Raw genomic sequence first — 19,938 nt, forward strand, 5'->3', positions numbered from 1 at the left:
ACTTTTGTGATTCCAAGCGTAAATCATCGCACCGTGTATAAATTCCGATCTTTATGCACACATGACGTTATTACCATAGTCCGGGTGTGGGGAGCCATCTCCATTTTGGGGAGAGACCTCGTACAGCTGGTGAGCGAGCTGACCACCTTCGGACCTCTCCATTCCTTCCACAGGTTTTATCCGCAAATTGCCTCCGAGGACACCCTCCTGAATTAACGGGAAAAAAGAATGTGCATTCAAATTGAACTCATTTAATTGCACGGAAATAGTTCATAAAGCTGTCGAAAGTACAATGGTAATATTACGTTAATCTGTAGTAGCTCGTGTTCGCGCGCATGAGTATTACTAGCTGAGGGTTGTACTACAATTTGTTAGCGGTTTGCTCTATTGCTGGTCTGCAAACCATGTCGCTGTGATGTGGGGTTCGCAGTACTCTGCTATGTTTTAGGCTGTATGCTTCTTCTCGATACTGTTAGCATTTCAAAACGTGGCTTCCTCCGTCTGTATGTCCATCCGTTTCGCAACGCTCTTGTCCTGCTACTGCCTCTATCATAGGTAAACACTATCTCTACATTCTAAATTCAGCTTAATAAAGTACTTGTAATAATGATTATACTAAATGTTTATTTTAGTCCACAGAATACAATAAAGCCGAGGATAGTTGGATAAAATATATATGTATTTTTTGTGATTTGAAGGGCTACCGTCCCTCATTAATCAGGCACGTGAAGCTTCAGCATAACAAATTTGAAGAGGTCAAACCACTTACCTAATTTAAGAAAAAAGACAACTATAATTAGAGTGATGTCAACCTTATGCGGCAGCCGAATATAACAAACACAAATAATAACATGTACTTAACCTTATACAACTCAATAACAACAAAGAAGAAAGGGAGTGAAATAAAGCCAAGGAGAAATCATTTGTCGTGTTTGAAAGAAATGTAGAAATAATAAGTTAAAGGAAAGAAAGCCTTAAAGATGTCACGCATCCCCCGCTCTAGCCATGAGTGGTGCATGCTAACAGACACATGGCTAATTTTTGCACACAAGCACAAATACCAAAAAAAGTGGCCGCGACAATTTCGCCATGGTAGCTTCATTATTGAAGCACAACCTGCGCTCATTGGAAGATCTGGGTTGAGTTCCCCACTTACGGCAAGTTATCTTTTCGTGCGCGTTCATTTCTCTTCACCATATAATTTCCACGCGTTAAACAAAAACTAAAAAATAACATCTTATGTGTTTTACCTGGCGTTGATGTGTTTTACTTCGTACGATTGTATTAGCAAATCCGTTTAATTGGCGACGCCAGGCAATAAGCTCGCGTAATATGGGTAGTGGCTAATGAACCAGCACTCGTTTAAGTGTTCCACACACAAATAGATACTATCAATGTGTCAGGTACAAGAAAATGAAAGTTTAGCGTCCAGCCGGCGGTGTTGCCGCCTTGGTTTTCTCTTTATGCACAATTGGTTTTGTTCCTACAAGATTACAGGTTATTTCCAAGAAATCCCCGCCAAAGCACTCCGTACAAGTGGTTAACCAGGGAAGCTAATAGGCGCAGCCCCGGTGCGTGTCACTGGGTTAATACTCACTGTTCATTAAACGACCGCTTCAATAGGCCATCGAATTTTCGGTACACAGTTACTGCTTGTGCTCGGCTGCACGAGCCTGTTCTTGTGCCCTTGCTGCAGCTTCGGCGTCGCGTACACGAGCTCGTTGCCGGTACTGCTCGCGGCGCTGCTGATCGAAACCTTCCTGCTCTTCAGAATTACGTACGACACGTGGCCTACCGCTTTTGGAGCCGGATAGAAACTGCAGCGCGTGGGTTCTGCTGCGATGGAGATATATGGCGCCCCTGTACGGGCGCTGGCTATCGCGCGCCTCTGGTTATCATATTTATTTTCGCGCATGGACATGGGGTTGCGCCGGAGGATTTTGCAGCATAGTGGTGACAGATGGACGGACGGACGAATGAATGAATCGGCCGCCCATCTACAGCTTTGCTGTAAAAGCACGAGACGTGGTTGGCGACGCAGTAGTATAACTGCTGCCAAACTACGTTTGGTCAGTGCCAGTCTACAGGCTTTTATGTTGTGATGTTGTTAGGATCGTCACGTTGCAAAGTGTGTGACGCGAGGAAGATGGAGGAGACGGTGCATGATGAGCAAACACACAATTATATTAGACGGCACGTGAACACGAAAAAAATATCTTAAACTAGCCCCACACATACACGGTTGTTCGTAAACAAGACAAATATAGTCTCACGAGGTTGCGGTAGAAGTACGGACTGTGGTGAGGCGTAGAGTTCTTGAAGTGGAACACTCGCTCGTCGACTGATGACCGGCGTGGTGGTAGAGCAGACGCAGCGGCACGGGGCAGGAAAAGGTGGACGGCCCACAGCTCTGTGGACGCGAACAGGCCACTCTGGAGTCTCGAGCAGGCCCCAGGCGCTCGTTTTGATGACGGACGCCTGGTCACCCGAACCACGCGCGTAGAAGTGGGTTCGAGGCTGCAGCAGGCCGTTCCGGGGTCTCGTGCGAGGCAACGACCTGAGGCGTTCCCAGTCCCAAAGACGGACGCCTGGTCAGGTGAACCTCGCCAGGAGATGTCGGTTCCGAAGGCCCGGTGGCCCTAGTCGCGCCGGCGTTCGAACGATCTCCGTTGCGCGAGCCCCTTCTCATGCGCTGCACGAGCCTCCCTCGTTCTTTCTTTTTCTCTTCTTGAGGACCGCCGCAATGTCGTCTGCTCTTGCGCTCGGTCCTTTTTGTGTACTTCTTCACATATGTGTACCCTACTGCTAGTATCGAGTAATGTCTATAAGATACGTACAATGCTTATGGCATCCTCTTCAGACAAATCCACAGACGCCATCTGTTCTTCATCATGGTAAAGATATTTCTCCAATTCAGCCCCTTTCGTCTGTAGGAGAAAGTTAAAAAAAACTGTTTCAATAGTGCACAAGTTATTCATCTGAATGGTAATGAAGCAATTAGTCTATGAACTTGCACATCGTCAAAGAAAGCCATCATCCAATAAATAATAAATACTCCGGGAAAGATGTGCACCAAGATGGCGTCAAAATTAGTAGAAAAAATGTGCTATGATTAGGAAGTGTGGAAAGGTCATCAAGCCCTGCATTGCATTAAAACTAACTTAATGAACAGTAAATGACATTTTTTGAACTCCTTCCCTAATTGAAGACGTAGTCAATTCTATTCAAGCAGCAGTAGTAGTGCAGATGCATAGACTAAAATAAAATTATTTCATAAATACAAACAACAAATACAGCTTCTTTATTGAGACATCCATCAATCTAAGAGCAAGGCGTTAAAAAAATAATGCACGCACAGGCGAAAGTCTGCGAATAGAGATCATGACACTCCAATGTGGACGCATTTATTTCATATGTTATTGGCATATTCCTGAATAAGTATAACAGTGTTCGGTACCCTTCATGATCTGAAATTGTCAAAAATATCTCAAAAGTGAAGTAAAGACAATGTACTTACGCTTCTCATATAGCAAACGCATCATACATTGAGTTGGCAGCAGTGTGGATTGGTGAGATTGGCCTCGGGTGGGGCAATATATACTTTAATTTTCGTGCTGTTTAAAAGCTTTGTATACTCTGCCTCAAGAAATTGGGACGGACATGACACGACTAGGTGAAAATAATTATTACTGGGTCCGAGGTGGTCTCACAAATGACATCCCAGAAGCAGAATGCTCCCGAAATTCTGCACACTATAGACATTTCCCTAATGAAAGAAAGCAACAAAATTCCAATAAAGAAAGGCGTCAGGCAGGGAGATATGATCTCTCCAATGCTATTGACAGCGTGTTTACAAGAGGTATTCAGAGACCTGGATTGGGAAGAATTGGGCATAAGGGTTAATGGTGTATACCTTAGTAACTTGAGATTCCCTGATGATATTGCCTTGCTTAGTACCTCAGGGGACCAACTGCAATGCATGCTCACTGACCTGGAGAAGCAAAGCCGAAGGGTGGGTCTATAAATTAATTTTTAGAAAACTAAAGTAATGGTAAACAGTCTCGGAAGAGAACAGCGGTTTACGATAGGTAGCGAGGCACTGGAAATGGTAAGGAAATACATCTACTTAGGGCAGGTAGTGACGGCGGATCCGGATAATGAGATCGAAATAATCACAAGAATAAGAATAGGCTGGGGTGCGTTTGGCAGGCATTCTCACATCATGAGCAGCAGGTTGCCATTATCGCTCAAGAGAAAAGTGTGTAACAGCTGTGTCTTACCAGTACTCACCTACGGGGCAGAAACCTGGAGGCTTACGAAAAGGGTTCTGCTTAAATTGAGGACGACGCAACGAGCTATGGAAAGAAGATTGATGGGAGTAACGTTAAGGGATAAGAAAAGAGCTGATTGGGTGAGGGAACAAACGCGAGTTAATGACATCTTAGTTGAAATCAAGAAAAACAAATGGGCATTGGCAGGACATTTAATGAGGAGGGAAGATAACCGGTGGTCATTAAGGGTTACGGACTGGATTCCAATGGATGGGAAGCGTAGCAGGGGGCGGCAGAAAGTAAAGTGGGCGGATGAGGTTAAGACGTTTGCAGGGAAGACATGGCCACAATTAGTACATGACCGGGGTTGTTGGAGAAGCATGGGAGAGGCCTTTCCCCTGCAGCGGGCGTAACCAGGCTGATGATGGTGTTGATGATCTAGGGTGTGTGGGGAGGTGTAATGGTTCGTAGACTTTTAGAAATGTGGTTGTTTGCTAGAAATCAGGGGTACAATCAGGACTCGATGGCTACCAAAAGTCAGTGGGACGCCTCGCATTGGGCACTCATAGGAAGACTACAAATGAAGGTGTGCAGGGCGATATCGGCTGGGCAAGTTTTGAATTGAGGGAAGCTCACAGTAAAATTGATTATGAAGAACGACTGAGGGCTATGGAAGAAACGAAATGGCGTGGGAGAGCGTTGAGGTATTTTTACGGGAAAAACTATAATTTACACTGGAGGAAAAAAACTTTGAAATTTACCAGCAAGTATGGCGCTTGTAGAGTGAGCAACACAGCGAGAAAGTGCGCCAAGCGGAAAGTCAGAGGGGCTGAAATGTTCTCACGGGTGGCGGCAATGGAAAAGAAAGCTGCCATGAGTAACTGCTTACGAAGAAGAAAGGAAGTCAGGAAAGAAACAATTTAGGCTTGCTCAAACGGAAGCTCATTACTTTTGGTAGCGAGATAAGGATGCCTTAGAACATGAACCTATAGAGCGAGATATAAGAAGGAAGAAGAAGCATGTGATGCGGGCGGTAGAGCTAGGGAAACGGTGGAGCGTGTTTTACTAGTCTATTAAGATATGTGCCCAGCGGTTGATTTAGGCACCACTGGTCTGCTTGAAACCTTGGGTTAATTGAGAGCAGGGGAAGGCAACATGTCCGCAATAGAGTTTGGCAAGAGGCGATTGGAAGATTGGTGGAAGAGAAGTATGGAAACGGACAAAAACGGAGACGTACAAAAAGAAAGTTCACAATGAGAAGTGAGAAAATTTGGCTATGGGAATTCATCGTGTGTTTTTTTCTTCTTTCACCTAGGTAGGACATGCGACAGTATAATAACAAGTGCTTGCTGGCGCAATCCACTGCTCCATTCCAAAGGGGACGCTCAAAACATCCATCCCTCAATCTATCTATCCATCCATGCGGCTGCTCCCGCACTCTACGCAACAGTGAACGGCAATGTAGTGGATAGTGTTCCATCTTCAATTTCAACACGTCTTCAATTTTTCACTATCATTGTGCTTATTTTGAATGTTGGGTGAGCTCCAACGCTCAAAAAAGTATTGTCTAGCGCAATGTGCGGGCTTCATACCAGACATAAGAGAGCAGTATCAAACAAGTCAACTTGCTGCTAAAAATGACTCATTGCAAAATATTTTCAACACTATTGTATTTTACAGTTTTTAATAAAAATGCGTTGTGTGTCATCATTCAGAATCTCAGAAACTAGCTAATTATTTATTATCAAATCACTGAAATTGCTGAAAATAAATCAGACCTAAGCTCAAGCATTTTGCCCATCCTCGTGCCATAGCCTGAACCTCTTCAGCACGTCGCGAAGAAGCACAGCCACAGCCTGCACATAGCTTTACACAGCAAGGTTTGTTGAACCAGATTATGGCTAAAGGAGTAAGCATCTCCAGAATTGTTCATATATCTGGCTGAGTACACAAGAAATTTAGAGAATGACAGGTACCAGCTTCATCGGAGCTAGTATTGTTGTTCTTGTACCGGAAAAGCTCACCAGCTAGGTATAACTTGGCGTTGTGACCTTCATTAATCGACCATGCATAAAAAAATGAGGACCCTAGCGGTTCATTAGAACCTGTTTTAGAGCGCAGCTCTCCTTACCCCCTTATTCAGAAATGCATCATAACTTGAATCCCATGCTCGACTTAATATAAGTGATGCCGGTCGCGCACGCGCTCACGACGCTGGTTTCGTTTCCTATGGCTCGTTCACGACCGGCGCCCAATAAATCAATAAATCAAGCGCGGGGTCCAGCTCAATATGCATTTCTGAATGCGCGGATGAGGCATCCGTTCATGCTTTGAACTTCGGCGTCCGTCGGCGTCCCTCAGCGTAACCGAGCGAACGAGCGCAATGAAGGATGAAAGAGTGAAAAGGAAGCCCAGCGGGGGATGACAAACAGCGATAGCGATGAGAGCTTGAGAAGGAAAGCGGAGGAGGGTACACCGGAGCCATAATGCTGAAAGCGTAAGAGGGTGTTGCCAGAGCTTCGCAAGAAAATCGTAGTGCCGCGCAAGACGTGTTCCGTGGCTACGATCGCAAAGAAAGAGCGCAAAATAAGAGCGCGTCACCTGTTCACCGACTATGCAATCGACAAAAGATGCCGTCAGCGCGTTTACCGATGCCGTATGTGGAAGCAAAGCGCTGCATGAGTGGAGGTCTGTCTGCGGGGGCTGCTGTGAACCATGCCCACGCGTACTCAATGCCCACGCATACTCAATTGAGGGTACTCAATACACACTTCGTCTCGTTTGAAATGTGCCGAACGAAACAGATTGTCCGCAGCAGCCAATATATGGCGAAACGAAAACACGTGTATGGCTGCGCTACAAATTCGCAGTAGGGAGTAGTATCTTATTTGTCGGTGAATTGTTTTTGAGTTGTATGAATGGAGAGATGTCTTCATATTTTTACGTATCAAAATGTTTTGGTAAAAGCGTACAATAAACTTGTATAGCCCAGTTACAGGAAACATATCGTTACATTCTTATGGAAACGGAATCATCTCGTTTCAAAAAATAATTTAAGAGAAGCTGCATATTTCTGTCGATGGTAATGTGATGAGAACTGATGCAAGCTAGCGGCACGACGAGTGGGCATCTCCGAAACAAATAATGTATATATATAAATATAATAATAATATTAATAATATAAGTAATAATGATGCATGTGCGGCAGCTAGGCTCAATTCTTTCAGTTCTCTGTTGTCATACTGTGACATCTAGCGTTGAAGACGCGATGTGCTCGTGCTGCTAGTGTATGAATATACCACGTGTCCCACGTAAATTGAGCCAAACATTTACAATAAGTAAATGCCACGCAGATGGAGAGAACCGATGTGTTGTTGATTGCCTTATCTTCGAGATATTCAGAATATTCCTTCTATTCTACCTAATTACATATATATATTTAATTATTTATCGAACTTCTCTAATATATGAACATAGAAAGTGTCAGTAAGAAAATCGCAAAGCAACATGAAAAACTCTCGACACCGCTTCTTGCTGAATACGCGATATATGTAGACAAGCCCGCGAATACACAAAAAAAATTACACGTGACAGGCCGCCGCTCAGGGCTCTTAGCACGCTTAACTGGTTCTCTCTAGTGCTTGAAAAAATATATTCCGCTCCATATGGCATCAGACTAGTGCCTAGGAACGCCCTATGAAAGGGAGTGCAAGTGTCGGTCTAATGTGGCAAGCGATAAGGCAGAACAAAAAAAATTTAACAAAATTGAGTCGAAGCCTGCTCACGTGGTATGCAATGGGTACCCCGTCCCGAGTACTGTGAATCAGAAGTTCTTCTGAAAAGACAGAACTCTTCCGCAGTGTAAGTGTTATATCATCGGATATTTTAACAATTTTTACATCATCTTCAGATCGACTTTCCAACATTCTTGGGTAAACAATTGTAGTTGCTGAAATAAAAACAAATATTTGTCATTCAATACACTTAAATTTCGAAAATCAACGCCTGTTTGTCTGTTGTAAGTGAGCAGTCTAAATAGGGCTAAAACTTTTGGTGACTGGAAAATGTGGAATTTCAGGGATACTAGTAAAACCTCAACGAAAACTAAAATAACAATCTAATTCATGAAATCACTGTATCAATAGATAATGTTCTACGGCTACGGGACCTGTAATACACCTCTTAACACTGTCGCTCTTCCAGTGCTCCCCGACATTACCCTTACTAAGAAGATGCTCATAATCTTTTACTCAACAATAACAACAGAACCTCGTGGTCCAGAGGATATTCCCAACACTTTCCTAAAGTGATACCTTCAGTGGAACGCTTGTTACCTAACAATTACATTCAGAAAGTCACTTTCTGCATCTACAGTCCCGTGTGGTTGGTAGAATGCTAACGTCGTCCCACGCCTTAAATGAGGTAAAAAAACAATTAATTCTAATTACAGGCCGATTTGTTTGTTATTTACTACTTGCGAGTTACTTGAGTACATTTTATCACACACATATTGCTAATAACTTAACAAGCAATGACGTTACCTCATCATAGCAGCATAGCTTACAGCCCTGTTTCTCGACAGTCACACAAGTCACTAAGCTTTCACATGATATTTCTACGCTGCTAAATAGTATTGGTCAACTGGACGGCATATCTATAGACTACGCCATAGCGTTCGAATTGGTCTGTCATAGAAAACTTCTTAAGTTTCTCGACGTTATTAAGTATCGCAGTTGGGGAAGGCAGAAGGTTAGGTGTTGCAACGAAATTAGCAAAATTGTGCGTGCTAGTTTGAATCGGTTGGCGCAGTACAGGGGTAATTCGAGAACGCGGGGAGAGGCCTTCGTCCTGCAGCGTACCTAAAAGATGATGATGGTGATGATGACGATGATGATGAATCATTTGGATTGCTGATCATGTCTGCTGAGTGTTCTTGCTGAATGTTTCCTGGCAACTAACAGCTAATTGAACGAAGGCACTGTCGATGACTTTCATGATCAACATGCTCGAACTTGTCGATTAGGTTGTTGTAGGGCGAGTAACGTCGCACATGTAGATAAGCTGAACTACCTGTCGGTAACATTTCCCCGTAACATGAAGTGGCTGAAACACATAGACCGCAGCTAGTTGAGGGCATTTCTTGAACGGTCACATCTAAGATAACGGTTAAAAGACACTAATAAAGATTGCAAACTACCTGCGCACAAAACATGAATCAGGCAAGTTTTGAAATATGCACCAGTTTTCTGACCACCATTATCTTTTTGTGACCTCTAATTGCAATCTGAGCAAAAGAAAGCGGTAGTATTCGTAACAGGTATTACCATCACTTTTCACCTTCATTTCATGCCCATGGGTTCTCGTTTGAGACAGTTGCGCACAGATGCACGTGCAAACGCCTTGTCACCTTGCATAAGGTAAAGAACGGGCCATCGGTTATTGCGCCGACGCTTTCATCTGTGAAGTGCCCTGTCCGTACAACTTGAAGCACTAACTAACATAAACTTGTCGCACTCGAAACGGTTGCGCAGGTGTAATTTCAATTTCTTTCTATCATTAGTCGAATTCTCGAATAGCTCTGAGGGCTACTTTCGACAATAACCCCCAGCTCACTTTGCGAAAAAAATTCCTCGTTTTATATGTCATTCCTTCTAAGACCTCCTTGGTTGCTCCATATTTTATTTATTTATTTATTTATTGTAAGGAAGATGACGAACGTGCGCGCAGTCAGCAGCATCGGCAGCATCAAGCGCGCAGCAGAAGCTTGTGCTCGGGGACTGTGCTCGGTGCATCGTAGAACCGGCGGTCGCTGCGAACCCGAATAAACCTCCTTTATAAGTGGTGGAGGTGGGGGTAACGTTCCACTCTACCATCCGGGAACTCCGTTCTCGGACGCTACCCTCTGCCATGCCGGACGCCGACCAGCAGACTCTTCCATTGCCACCCGTCCCTTGCGCTGGCACCATTCGCCAGCGGGAGCCTCCCATCTTCAGCGGAACCGACGACAACGACGTTGAAGAGTGGCTGTCGTCCTACGAACGGGTGAGCGTTCACAACAAATGGAATGACTCGGACAAGCTGGCCTACGTCTCATTCTACCTCGCGGGCGTGGCCAGTCTCTGGTTCCGAAATCATGAAAGGGATATCCGAACGTGGTCGGCGCTCAAGACGTCCATTACAGAAGTATTTGACCGACCCGCCGTCAGGAAACTCCGAGCCGAGCAGCGTTTGCGTACACGCGTACAGGACACAGGTGAGACATTCACCAGCTATATAGAAGACGTTCTCGATTTGTGCAGGCGCGTGAACGCTGCCATGACGGAAGCGGAAAAGATCAAGCATGTCATGAAGGGAATCGACGATGACGCGTTCCAAATGCTTCTTCCCAAGGACCCGCGCACTGTTGGCGACGTCATCAGCTTGTGCCAGAGCTATGATGAATTGCGTAAGCAGCGAGCTCTGACAAGGCGACATTCCACGCCAAATGCGGCATCACTCTGCAGCCTTACCACCGGCCCAGAACAAGCCTCCTTGATAACGCAAATCAAGGATTTTGTCCGCGAAGAAGACGCACGACAGCTATCTCTGGTGTCCGTCACTCCGGAGTCTGCCAGTAACGTGATCCATGAAGAGGTCGCGGAAGCGCTGCCGGCTGTTCACCAGCAGGATGTCGTGACTACACCAGTCACTTATGCTACGGTTGCTGCAATGGCCCCTCGCAGTGTGCCGTGCGTCGCTTCCCGCAGCCTGTGCACCGCCCTCCCCCTCCCGGCCCCCGGACCACCACTGCCGTCGCTAACCCGCGGCGTACGCCGGACAATCGCCCTATATTCTTCGCATGTCGGTATCCCGGTCATGTCGCAAGGTTCTGCCGCCGCCGGTCTCAGGCGTTCGACGACGATCGCCGAGCGCCCTATGTGCCGCCTGATGCAAATGCGCCTTACGAACTCTTCGGCCCATCACCAGCTCGCTCCCCGACTGATCGCCGTCCTCGCTTCGAACGCCTACGGTCCCCCTCCCCACGTCGTCGATCGCTTTCCCCTATGCGTCGACGACCCGTTTCTAACGAAGAGGGAAACTAGACGACGGAGTTCCTGAGGCAAGAACTGCGCAAGTGTCGACATGCCGAAGTCCTCCTCCTTTACCTGCCAATGTCATTGATGTGTTTATCGAAGATGTCGCTACAGTCGCCTTAGTTGATACCGGTGCCGCTATTTCAGTTATGGATGCCAGGTTTTGCCGTTCGCTTCGCAAAGTGACGACGTTTCTGTCTGGATTGTCGCTCCGAACTGCGAGTGCTCAACCCATTCGCCCTACCGCTGCTTGTACTGCCCGTGTGATCATACAGGACGTTTTGTACACGATTGAATTCATAGTTCTTTCATCGTGCTCCCACGCCGTTATTCTAGGGTGGGATTTTCTCTCACGCCACAATGCCATCATCAATTGCGCTCGGGTTGAGATTGAACTTTTCCACCTTGGTGACCTGGCCTCAGTCGATGCTCATCCTGCCGCTAAAATTCTCGTGAGAGAAGACACCTGTATCCCCCCGTGCTCGTCAGCATTCGTACCAGTCTTCTGTAGTACTATATCCGATGGGACGGTCTTCTTCATGCCCTCTAATCAGTTTGTTACCCAAAAAGCGCTTCCTTTGCCCTTTGCAGCTCTTGACCTTGCCGCCGGTGTGAGCACGATGCCCATTTACAACCATCTTTCATCGCCGCTATCACTGCTCCGCCGCGAATGCCTTGGTTACGTCGAGTCGGTCGATTCCACACGAATTGTCTCCGTCCTCGACGAAGTGTCTTCTACTGCCGCCCATGAACTGAGTGCCCTCTCCGTACCAGACTCAACATCGACTGGTGTGTTCAGCCCATTCATCGCCGAAGATTTGACGCCTTCGCAGCGATCTCAACTTGTGGCAATCCTTCAGCACTTCCGCCTTTCTTTCGACGTTGCGCAAACCTCCCTTGGCCGTGCATCGACAGTCAAGCATTACATCGACACTGGCACTCACTCACGCCTACGACAAAGACCATATCGCGTGTCCGCTACGGAACGTCGCGTCATTGCAGACCAGGTCGATCACATGCTCCGTCGAGGCGTCGTTCAACCTTCCCAAAGCCCATGGGGCTCTCCCGTGGTCCTCGTCACAAAGAAAGACGGTTCCATCCGCTTCTGTGTTGACTTTCGACGGCTGAATAAGATCACGCTGAAGGACGTCTACCCATTACCACGCATCGATGATGCTCTGGACTGTTTGCAGGGAGCCGAGTTCTTTTCTTCGCTGGATTTGCGGTCAGGCTACTGGCAGGTTCCGATGGCAGAGGCCGATCGCCCGAAAACTGCCTTTGTTACACCAGACAGCTTGTATGAATTCACCATCATGCCTTTCGGACTTTGCAACGCGCCTGCTACATTCGAAAGAATGATGGATAATGTTCTGCGAGGCCTCAAATGGAAAATATGTCTTGGCTATCGTGACGACATTGTAGTGTTCGCCCCTGATTTCCCAACCCACCTGCTCCGCCTCCAGCACGTACTCACTTGCTTGACCAACACCGGTTTGCAACTTAACTTGAAGAAGTGTCGATTTGCTGTTCGTCAGCTAACAATTTTAGGCCATGTCGTGTCAAAGGAGGGCATTCGCTCGGATCCTGAGAAGCTACGTGCTGTTACTGCGTTCCCAAAACCTGCTACTATGAAAGAGCTACGCAGTTTTATCGGCCTCTGCTCTTACTTCCGGCGATTCGTTCGAAACTTTGCGTCAATTATATCGCCTCTCACGTAGCTCCTTGGTGGCGCCCGAGATATCTCATCATGGTCTCCAGAGTGTGACGACGCCTTCACAACCTTGCACCGTCTTCTCACGACGCCACCCATTCTTCGCCATTTTGACCCACAAGCGCGAACCGAAATCCATACCGATGCAAGCGGTGTAGGCCTTGGCGCTGTGTTGGCACAGCGTCAACCTGGACACCCCGAATACGTCGTCGCATACGCGAGTCGCACGTTAACCAAGGCGGAGACCAATTATAGCGTTACCGAAAAGGAGTGTTTGGCCATTGTGTGGGCGCTTGGCAAGTTTCGCCCATATTTATGCGGCCGATCTTTTGACGTAGTGACCGACCACCACGCACTATGTTGGCTATCGACGCTCAAAGATCCATCAGGCCGCCTATCCCGCTGGGCATTGCGAATTCAAGAATACGACATACGCGTGGTGTACCGTTCCGAGCGAAAGCACTCCGACGCAGACGCGCTATCCCGATCACCGCTTCCCCCGAAGGCCAGTCAAGACTACCCCTACGAGTGCACATTATCCTCTCTGGATGTTGACACTATCGCTGCTGCACAGCGTAATGATCCCTGGAGTGCATCTCTGCTCGACCTTCTGTCGGATACGTCGAAAGTTCAAGCGTCACGCACGCTTCGGCGCCAAGTGCCTCATTTTGCGATTCGCGACCAGCAACTATATCGCCGCAACTATTCCCCAGATGGACGCACCTGGTTACTCGTCATTCCGCGAATCTTGCGATCAGAGCTCTGCTCCTCGTTCCACGTCGACCCTCAGTGTGGCCATGTGGGAGTCTTCAAGATCTACGAAAGACTTCGACACCGCTATTACTGGCGCGGAATGTATAATTTCGTTCGAAAGTTCGTCCGCTCTTGTCATGAGTGCCAACGCCGGAAAGCGCCACCGCACAACTCCGCCGGTGAACTCCAGCCTTTACAATGCCCATCCCGACCCATTGATCGCGTGGGCATAGATCTCTACGGGCCACTTCCGTTGACTCCTGCCGGCAACAGGTGGATAATCGTTGCGGTAGACCACTTAACCCGTTATTCGGAGACTGCTGCTCTACCAAATGCTACAGCGCAGGAGGTCGCCAATTTCCTACTGCGCCGATTTCTCCTTCGTCATGGAGGTCCACGTGAACTTTTAAGCGATAGAGGCCGTGCCTTCTTATCTGAAGTCATCGAACAACTGCTTGCTGAATGCGCTATCGTTCATCGTAAATGCACTGCTTATCACCCACAGACTAACGGTACAACGGAACGCTTTAATCGAACTCTTGGTGACATGCTCGCCATGTATGTCTGACCTGATCACTCTAATTGGGACCTAGTTCTTCCGTTCGTCACCTACGCCTACAACACCGCGACTCAGGCCACTACCGGATTCTCACCCTTTTACCTTCTTTACGGCCGTCATCCTTCGCACACCATCGACACCATTCTGCCCTACCGGCCGGACCCATCCGAATGCCTGCCGATCTCGGAAGCCGCCAGACAAGCAGAGAAATGTCGCCAGCTTGCCCGCCGATTCACCTCGGACGACCAGCACCGCCAAAAAGCCGTTCACGATGGCCAGAACTCGACTCCCACTTTCCTCCCAGGCGCTCTCGTCTGGTTGTTAGTGCCACACCGCACGCCTGGGCTCGCTTCAAAGCTCCTTCCGAAGTACGACGGTCCATACCGCGTTCTCGAGAGAACATCAACCGTTAATTTCCTGGTTGAGCCGCTAACGCCACCGTCCGACATGCGACGTCGTAACCGCGAAGTCGTTCACGTTCAGCGTCTCAAGCCGTACTACAATTCTACCGTCCTTCTAGAAAACTAAGTCGCCAGGATGGCTCCTTTATTTCCGCGGGGCCATTGTAAGGAAGATGACGAACGTGCGCGCAGTCAGCAGCATCGGCAGCATCAAGCGCGCAGCAGAAGCTCGTGCTCGGGGACTGTGCTCGGTGCATCGTAGAAACGGCGGTCGCTGCGAACCCGAATAAACCACCTTTATATTATTTATTTATTTATTTATTATACCCACATGGCCAAAGGCATTACAGAGGGTAGTGGGTAATATAGGATACAAGCACAATAAATATAATGCAGTGAATTTTGTTAAAACACAAATTCAACATTCTCCAAAATAAACAAACGTTGTTAATGCATCGCCAAATAATTCATTATCTTCAATGGCAGCGATATTGCGATGGAGGCGGTTCCCTTCGACAGATGTCCGGTGAAGGTAAGACTGAAAAAAAGCTTTAGTATTGCATTTTATGATGCCAACCTTGTGCCGATGATCAATGCGATGGGAGATGTATTCCGCTGGTGAAAAAAAATCGTCGTGTAGCGTGACGTGACGATATACTTTGTGGAATAGAGTTAGGCGACTCATTTTCCGGCGAGATTTTAAAGGCGGGAGAGAAAGGTTAGTTTTCATTACTCTGATACTTGCGGTACGGTTGTAATTTGAAAAAAAAATGAGGTAACGGTGTTATTTTGGTTAAGTTCGAGAGACGTTACAAGATTTCCATGCGCAGGGTCCCATATAGATGACGCGTACTCAAGTTTAGGTCGTATTGTTGCTTCATAAAATAGGACATTTAAGGACTATGGAGCTGCAGAGAAGTTGGACGTAAATATCCTAACATGCGATTAGCATTATTAGTCACGTATTCAGTATGGCCATCCCATGTAAAGTTTCGTGTTATGTGTACGCCTGGTATATATATGATGCGAGGGAATCAAGAGTAATGTCATTACGACAATATTAAGTGGAAGTTCTAAAGAAACGATAAGCGCGCATGAATGTACAGTTGTTAATATTTAGTTCCATTTTCTACGTCTTGCACCAGTTAGAGTCGAATTTATTTATATATTTATTTCTGGGTACTGTTAGCCGAAAGGCCTATACAAGGGTGCAGAAATCATTAAGTAAGCTTCAAATTCAAAAATCGCTGAAAACGCGAGCGCTACAGAAATCAAACCTGGAAATACCACTGCTTAAATATGCAATTTTTTCACAAGAATATCCCCATGTGTATAAGTGAGCGTTGTATGACAAGCACCGAACACTACCAGAAACAACCATACCCTACAGAATAAAATTTTGCGCATCGCGCAAAGAGACTTCAATAGCCCGTAGAATCATTTCAATCATGTCATGTTACACACGCTGCCTATCACTTCACAAGGAAGCTAATAATGTGTGAGGATGGTCACATAGAAAAATAATAGGCCAGTACAGAGTTTTCAAACTGTTCTAGAGAATCAATTATCGTTATGCTATGCGGTAGCGCATTCCAATCTTCAATCGTGTTGGAAACAGGGAGTACATAAATGACTCAACCTCTGCAGGTAAGGACATATATTGGTCCTCGTGACCAGACCTAATGCACCGTGATATCCGTGACGTTCTGTTTTGTAAGTACCTTTGAGTGTCGAAATTGAAACGGTTATGTTTCATTGCATAAGTGAACGTTAGTCTAGCCACTTTTTGCCGCAATGAAAGCTCGGACGCGTTTAGTTGAGTGAGCAATCCGTGTACACATATTTTGAGATAATAAACCTTGCAGCACGTCCTCTGTATTTTTTCAATTTATTTTCCTTATTTTTCTTATATGGATCCCATATGATGATAGCATATTCTATCACGGGATGTACCAATACCAGATATGCAGTTAGTTTAACGTTTCAGGAAGCAAGTTTAAGCCTACGTCTTAGTGACCAAAGTTTAACCTCGGCGGCGTTACACAAATTAGTGATGTGTTTGTTCCAAGATTAGTCATCTGATATGGAAAAACCTAAATACTTGAAGTGGCTAACTTGTCCTATTGGTGCGCTGTCTAACTTGTAATTGGAACGTATTACATTACTTGTTTTTCTATTTATTCGTGCATTAGCACTTTTTTCGGTATTTATTTTCATTTTCCATCGCTTGCACCAATTGGTGATTGTTTATAGTGCTGAACCTAATTTTAATTGGTCCTCATGAGATGAAATTTTAGAGTATATTAAGGGACACCTGATGTATTATTAGGGACACCTGAGGTTACATTTAAAATGTTTGATTTGTTTCCTTTCACTTCCACATATTGCGAACTGTTGTAAGGTATGAACTAATCCACTCAACTATTTTGAGATCAACTCTGAGGTTATGTAGTTTACCAATCAAATCCGAGTGCGAAACGTGGTCAAAAGCTTTTGATAAATCTAGGCAACTTCCGTCCCCCTGACTTCTTCCATTAATTACCGGAGCAAAATCGTCTACTCTTTCTGCAAGCTGGACGATAGTAGACAATCGGCTCCTAAATCCATGCTCGTTAGAAATAAATATGTTGGAGCATTCGATATAGCTAAACGAGCTTTTTGACAGCATATGCCTGACCATCCTGCAGCAAGTACATGCAATTGAAATGGGTCTAATTTTTGAACTCTATGTTTGTCCCCAGTTTTATGAACTGGCATGACTCGCGCCGTTAACCAAACATTCGGTAAATTGTGCTGTTCAAGAGGCGCACCGAAAATTATCAGCAAATAATTGGTGAGCCATTCAGCATATCGTCTGAAAAATTTGTTAAGGATGCCATCCGAACCAGGAGACTTTTTCGTGTCTATACCTAAAGAAGTGAAAGTATACCTTCTAGAGTTAAGATAGTGTCTGGCATGTCTGAACGAGCATTAGTCATTTTCTCTCTAATTTGTACAGGCAATAATAGGAGAGAGTCAAACACGAAACAGAAAAATTCGTTGTATCTATCAGCAATTTGTGCAAAGTTTGTAATTATACATTCAGCGCTGGTAACATACTTCACATTTTTATGTGATGGAGCAAGGAGACGCCTAAAACACTGTGGTGAATCTTTCATAAACCATGATAAAATGTGTGGGAATTGTAATGTTATTGCACAGTAGATAATTTTTCCTTTAGTATTATTGAAATATCTTGAATCCTATTATGATCTTTGCTCTTAATTTTTCCTCTACATTTTAACTTACGCTTTAACGCAATGATTTTTTGGTTCACCCAAGGATTTCGCTTTTTCTCTTTTGTTATCTTCATTGAAACATAGTCATGTATACAGTAATTGACAATACGTTTAAGCTGACGCCACAAGATATTTATCTCAACTGCTCCATCAAACGTGTCCAGTGCCATTAAGATCGGTTTGGAGAGTAACAATATCGCTGAGGTTGCTTATTTCTCGAAAAATTTCAGTCATTAGCGAAAAGGTGGATGGCAGAATATACGATGGACGGAGGATCAATAATACAAATTAAAAATAGGTCTGGTCCGAATACGGATCCTTGTGGTACACCAGATAGCACGTTAGTAAGCGGTGAAGTTCTGCCGCAAGTAAAAACATTCTTTCAGTGGTTTAGACGGGAAGATTGAATCCATATAAAGAGATGTACATCGAGATTAAGATTACTTAATTCATAAAGCAACAATTGATGGCAAACTTTATCAAATACTTTCGAGAAGTCTAGAAAGATGTAACCGGTGCAAGATTACTTGTCAAGAGCGCAATGTAATTTATTGGTGAATGACAGTAACAGTGTTTCGCCAGAACATGGGTGACGAAAACCATGTTCTGCAGAAGGAAAAAAAAAGAGTTGTCATTATGAAAGGTGGCGATGTTTTTAAAAATTATGTTCTAGTGATTTGGTGCATGTGCTGGTGAGTGAGATGGGGCGATAAGTTTAAGGCGAATGGTTATTATCGGATTTGTAAAGTGGTATCACCTTTCCAATTTTCCAGTCGTTAGGGAGACTTGTTGAATCGAGCGACTGCTGAAAAATTTTGCAAGCATAATTGAGCTATAAGCGCAAGGACTTTGTAGCTATAATTGAGCTATAAGCGCAAGGAATTTATAACTAATTCCATTAGACGCAGTAGATGAATCGTGTTTTAAAGACTCGGTTAATTTAGCAACGCCAGCAGCATCAATTTTTATTTGTGACCTAATGGAAAATCCGTGGTGCGGCATATGGGGAAGTTGAACAGTCATGCTCGAGGAAAAGCATTCAGTGAATGTTCTATTCAGTACGGTAGCACAAAGCTTATTTGGGTTTATGTTGCAGGAGGTGTCTTGCATTGTAATTAAAGGGTCGTGTGCAGGGTGTATAACTCGTCATAACTTTTTAACATTTGTTTTCGAAATATATGGTAAAGTAGAAGACAAAAAGTTGTTCTAGTAAGTTTCAAGGTTTTCACGTATGTATCGGAAGCAGTCTTGCTTGTCGACCATTGCTCAATAGAAAGTTAGGGCTTGGCAATACGGTACAAATGTTTATTTTTGTTAGATTGTGGCCTTATGTATGATTTGTACCAGGGTGCATGAGGGTTAGAAGTGACGACCAGCTTGGGAATATATTTGTCTGATAGCTGGTGTAGAACCGTTTTGAGCAGTGGCCACTTTGATTTGCCTGAGCGAGTTCACTTCAATGAGTGTACCTTTGAATATGCACTTTTTTAGGTGCAATATTGTTTTTATTACCTACACAATATTTACCACGCTTTTCTTTTTGCTTGCGCACTCATGCAGTTTCATGTGTGTTAAGTTTTCTTCACTACTTTTACCAGCAACTTCTTTACGGACCAATGCGAGGTCTCGCAATGAAAAGGTAGTATAATGAAAAAAAATACGATCAGGCTAATGTTAAATGCATAAACAACCTGAAGACACTTCGTATTTCTGGCCACTAGTGGCCTATTTGAACTAAATGTGATACCCTACGGCATTTAAAATGGTCCCGCTATCTTCGAAGGATATATGGGCCCAAGATTATGTGTTTAAAGTAGGAAATATGTATGTGTTATCGTTGTGTCGCTGGCGCAGTTAGTTGTACGCTTGATGAAAATAAGAGCTACCTTAAC

At 45.2% G+C, this 19,938-nt stretch overlaps 1 protein-coding gene across 1 annotated transcript in view; it reads right to left on the reverse strand.

Moving 5' to 3' along the window:
* The window catches only part of LOC139057581 (venom metalloproteinase antarease TserMP_A-like), a 66,944-nt gene that overhangs the window by 42,374 nt on the left and 4,632 nt on the right, over positions 1 to 19,938 (reverse strand). Inside the window, exons 2-4 of the mRNA XM_070536067.1 lie at positions 8,057 to 8,220; positions 2,838 to 2,927; positions 75 to 207 (exon numbers count right to left, since the gene is read on the reverse strand). Coding sequence (XP_070392168.1) covers positions 75 to 207; positions 2,838 to 2,927; positions 8,057 to 8,220 — 387 coding nt within the window. The remainder of the gene's footprint in view (positions 1 to 74; positions 208 to 2,837; positions 2,928 to 8,056; positions 8,221 to 19,938) is intronic.

Source organism: Dermacentor albipictus, chromosome 3, assembly GCF_038994185.2.
Source record: "Dermacentor albipictus isolate Rhodes 1998 colony chromosome 3, USDA_Dalb.pri_finalv2, whole genome shotgun sequence".
Taxonomy (NCBI): Eukaryota; Metazoa; Arthropoda; class Arachnida; order Ixodida; family Ixodidae; genus Dermacentor; species Dermacentor albipictus.